At 45.6% G+C, this 4784-nt stretch overlaps 1 protein-coding gene across 1 annotated transcript; it reads left to right on the top strand.

Moving 5' to 3' along the window:
• Positions 1–3622: 3622 nt before the first annotated feature.
• Positions 3623–4187, top strand: T265_11216 (hypothetical protein; the record flags this gene model as incomplete). The annotated part of the gene is made up of 2 exons (XM_009177814.1): positions 3623–3856; positions 3894–4187. 2 exons carry the CDS (start codon positions 3623–3625, stop codon positions 4185–4187), a joined length of 528 nt encoding a protein of 175 aa, XP_009176078.1.
• Between the last annotated feature and the right edge of the window lie 597 nt (positions 4188–4784).

Raw genomic sequence — 4784 nt, 5'->3', positions numbered from 1 at the left:
ATTTAAAAATGCATAAACCGCGTCTATGACCGCTTGGATGTTTTTCCACCTTGCAGATCTAGTAGCATGCATTAGGGATGAAAACACCATATGGTGGACAGGTACGCCCTGCAGGGAGGGCTGCCCTGTTACGTTCCACTGTGGTGCGTTCTCGAACCCGAAAACACTTCAGTGGCACGGGTGCATCGCCCACCGCCGGTGGTTCTGCGTCAGGCCTCCAAATTCAGGAAAACAAAAAAGCTACTGCCACCTTCTGTTTGTTACTGCTGGTGTTGGGATCGCCTCGGTTGAGTTATGCATTTGGCAATGCCACAAGCCATAGATAAATAAACCGGCCTCTCATCTGAAAGCAAAAACAAAAACAAAAACATCAAACGTCCACTTGGGATAACCTAAGGATACTCTGAAATGCCCATGGACCACATTGGCGAGCATAGCTCCATCTGCCTTTGATAGAACAGGGGTACGCCTCACCAAAGCCCAAATCGTCATCCAAGCAGAAAATACATCTGCCCCCGGCTCCCAGTGATAGACACAAACGTCTTCATCGCTATGCAGATCATAGCTGATAGCAGTGCTTCGGAGACTAGTGACTGTTTCTCTTGCACATACTTTCCCTCCTGGTACTCCCCAACTCATGCTATAAACACCAGATCAACCAGTTATCTTGGTTCACTCCCGCCAGCCCTTATACATCTGATTCTCACACCACGATTCTGCGCGTATATGTCGGCTTCTACTAGATTCCTTGTAATGTAACATCGTATGTTGGCAAACCCAACCCCTGATCGCTAGCCCACCAAGTAAAAATCCGTCTACATCCTATTCCATATAATCACTTGTCGTCACCCTAGTTGCAGCAGACGTCAAGTTTGCTTTCTATGTATATTAATGCATATTATCCCATTTGATACTCCCTCAAACTTACCATTTTTTACGAGTCTCATCCCATCCCCTTATCTTCCCAAGCATTGAACTCTGGAAGTGCCCGGTAAGGACGACCTGGTTGGCTTATAACCATTCCACCTGGTCTAAGATCTGAAAACACGGGATCAATAAACGGACCGGGAAAACCTGTGAACCCATATTGACTTCGTTCCAGCTTGTTCCATCGGCCAGGCTGAAATGAATCCCACTGTCCAAGGAACTGCACACCCTAGCTAAATCACCTTAAATGTGACGTCCGTTACGGGGATGTCCAAAAACCGAAGCATGTCAGGCCAATGATGGCACGACACTGCCACACTCAGTTTGATAGCGTACCCTCAACTGTTCCATTCCTCCTCCCAACCATGCCCTCTTGCCTACTCGTTCCACTGACTGCATACATGACAAACTCCTCAACTACCTCCATGACATCCCAACCTGCTGGACCACCAGTTCGAATTGAACCATCTCTGTGTTTCTGCGTCCGCACCCAACCTAACCCCTGCGCCTGACTTCCCTATAACGGTGCAACCAGTAAGTCTGCTTGTTCCCAGGTTGCACCATATTTTTATACAAAACTTGTTCCCCCAAGTCGAATTATTCCATCTACACCTCCACTTTTGCTCGATGTGACTCCGGCCATTTACTCAACCGCCCAAGGTCACTCATGACATGCAATGGTTTTCCAGTTTTAGTTCATTTAATCCGGCGAAGTCTTTGAATGCCCACTGTTGCCTAAACGATGTGAAAGAAATTTTTATTGTCATTTCATCAATTACTTCCCAATGTTTGACATTGTCCTCTTTTTGTGCAATCCTCACTACCCGCACGTTCCCCGGTCATGCCCCATTCTGGTCATGCCCACAAAATGGTAATACACATTATTATTACTATTATATCTTTATTATTAGTATTAATCTCGAAGGAGCGTGTGTCAATAGGGGCCGACGCTTTTGCAAGATCAACGTTGCGTCAGGAGTTAAAGGCAGGCGATTGGCCGCATGCCACGGTAGGATATTAGTTCACTCACTATCTTATGCAATAAAGCCCTTCGATTTGCCAGGTCAATGTAAAGCTGAGTCTCGTTCGGTAATGCCGACAGAAGTCAGCTAGTGATTGGGGCAAAAAGGGAAATGTCGAATAGTACTACTGAGCCGTCTGGATTTACTTCGAGCGCTCCATCGCCCGGCCACGAGTGGTGATGCGGTTGAGTGCCGGGCCTTTAGCCTGCAAAGCGCTTCTTTGTGCACAGTGAGTGGAAGGATGATAAGGAATCATGGCGTAACAACCGCTTGTAGGAAAACGGCAGTGTTGATATTATCCGAATCGATTTAAGGAGTAGTAAGCTTTGCTGGAATGGTGACCACAACCTTATTACTCAAGGAATAAACCAAGTAAATTAATGCATAATTTCAACAGACTCCAGAAGATTCTCCTCTACCGGTTGCGTGGGAGTTACAAGATATGGTCTACGACCATGTGGTTGTAATGGTCAGTGTAAGTGTAGTTCAAAAGTTTCCCACCCGCAACATGTTATGGGTGGAGTGGTCAAAATGCATGCCCCCAGTCTTTTATGAATAACTCACTTGAGAGCACTATGGGGTTATTGAGTTTAAAAGTATATCATATATCTGCGTTTTGTGCACCCAATAGCTACAGATGGTCGTGAATTCTGAACCGACCAGTTCTCCACGATGTCAGCATATTGCATGGATTTGCCAAGCGGTGCTGTTGAATAGTGTGGGCTGTCGCAGACCCATGAAGGGCAACCAGCGAAATGCTTGATGGTCAAGTACTGAATCATGAACTTCTTCAAAGAAAATCAGCATGGTGAAATGTAACTGCTTTCAGACAACAACGGGGAAATATCATTCACCCCGCAAATTTCCTTCGTACTGCTCTGAATCCATTCCATATAATTATCAGAACAAGGAGTGTAGTGGCGCAAGTTGGTTCCTCTTCAAGAAGTCACGCATGCAAAGACTATCGATTCTCACACCGTTCACCTTAGGATGGAAACATACAGCCTGTACTGAAAGTTATGTTTCGATAGACAAATCACCCGGGATATCTCGTATCATCTGTGCCGACTAAGTTCAAAACTTACGGAAACCGCTGAATCAATGCTGATGTCTGGCAACACGAATATGGGTCAAATAAGTGCACCTCCCGTCTGCCTGATGCGCCTTATTCTACTCCGGGCGCTTGACCAAGGCTATCGCCGACTGCTGAAGGATAAGTGTCACCATATTTTCAGCCTCACAGTCCGAATTCCTGTGCAGAAGCGATAACCAAAAAGGAGTCTATCGGCCTCCCGCTTCCTACTCGCGAACCTACTGAACTAATTGGGCCCGTTGAACGCATGTTATTGCGTATTTTTAGCCGACAGGCAATAACAATGTGTAGTGGATTTTGGCCAACACAAATAATATCCAATTCAAACGTGCCGCCGAAAATCCAGCACACCCGGCGCCGCTCCTCATGCCTGAATCTCCCAGTCTTACAAGTTTTGTTTGGTACAGCCGAGAATCCAGCACACCCGGCGCCGCTCTCCCAGTCTTACAGGTTTTGTTTGGTACGGTGCCGCACGAGGTCACTGCGGGAATTTCGGTGGCACGAGATGCGCGTTTTCAAGTGTGCCATTTCTGGTTAGCTTATTATTTTATTCTTACTTGGGAATTTCCTAGGGGATGAGATGTTTTCTGACTCTCATAAAATGAAACTCATCGACGATGCCATTTATGAGGTCGATGCTAAGTTCGTCAATGTGTCGAACAAGGTTGATGACAGTCTCATCGGAGCAAACCCCTCTGCTGAAGAAGCTGGTGAAAACTTAGATGATGGAGTTGAGCGGGTCATTGACCTGGTACATGGGAATAGGCTTTGCGAAACTCATTTTGATCCGAAAGGTTTCAAAGTTTATCTGAAGGTTGGCGTGTAATCATTCACTACTAGTCTTATCGTAGGATTACCTGAAAAAAGTGAAGGAATTGGTCGCGAAGAAGGATCCCGCGCGAGTCGAAAGTTTTCAGAAGGCTGTAGAGACGTACATGAAGAATGTCCTGGCTAATTTCAAAGATTATCAATTCTTCATCGGTGAGAAAATGGATCCTAACGGTTGTGTCGCCTTGATGAATTATCGGGAGGATGGAATGACGCCTTACTTTGTATTCTTAAAAGATGGGCTCGTAGAGGAAAAATATGTAGGTTTCGTGGTTACTCTGATAATTTTCTTTCCAGTGATTCTGATTTTGTATTAAAACTCGGAACCCCAGTGCAACGGATATTCTCTTTTCCCATTGGGCATGGAATCCCGTTCAGTCGATGCGATGCTCTCAGGCTAACTACATTAGTCATGCTGATTCAAAAGTGCTCTCTTTCAAACGAAGCTTCCAATCTATCGTGAGGCGCAGTTCCGATCACTCCCAATGACTAGTTTAACGAAGTCTTAAATTTATTTACTTCGTAACTGTAGGGCGCGGTACTGTGTCGTTAACTTATGTTAATAATTTTACTGTGCAGACGGTCGTTAGAGCACGGAAAGAACAAAGACTTGCAAGGGCTTGAAAAATTGATTCATTAGGAAATTGCATATGGCTTCTGACTATCTACCCAAGAAGCCTTTGATTACACAACAGCATCACTCCTTGTTTCGACACCATATCCGCCTCTGGACTCATCTCAGTTCTGCCAGGAGGTCTGGTACATTAGAACTCAAGAGCGGTCCGCAAGATTGAGGTGTTCGAAATGAGGAACCTAATAAGACTGCTCGAAAACCGGATTACTTCACATGCAACTTATCCGCCCCCACCCCCACTTCAAAACATTCTTCACTGTGACATCGAAGTTAACTGTGA

Source organism: Opisthorchis viverrini, assembly GCF_000715545.1.
Source record: "Opisthorchis viverrini unplaced genomic scaffold opera_v5_458, whole genome shotgun sequence".
Classification (NCBI taxonomy): domain Eukaryota; kingdom Metazoa; phylum Platyhelminthes; class Trematoda; order Opisthorchiida; family Opisthorchiidae; genus Opisthorchis; species Opisthorchis viverrini.
The sequence above is the reverse complement of the archived record's forward strand: the minus strand, read 5'-3'. Positions and strand labels throughout refer to the sequence as shown.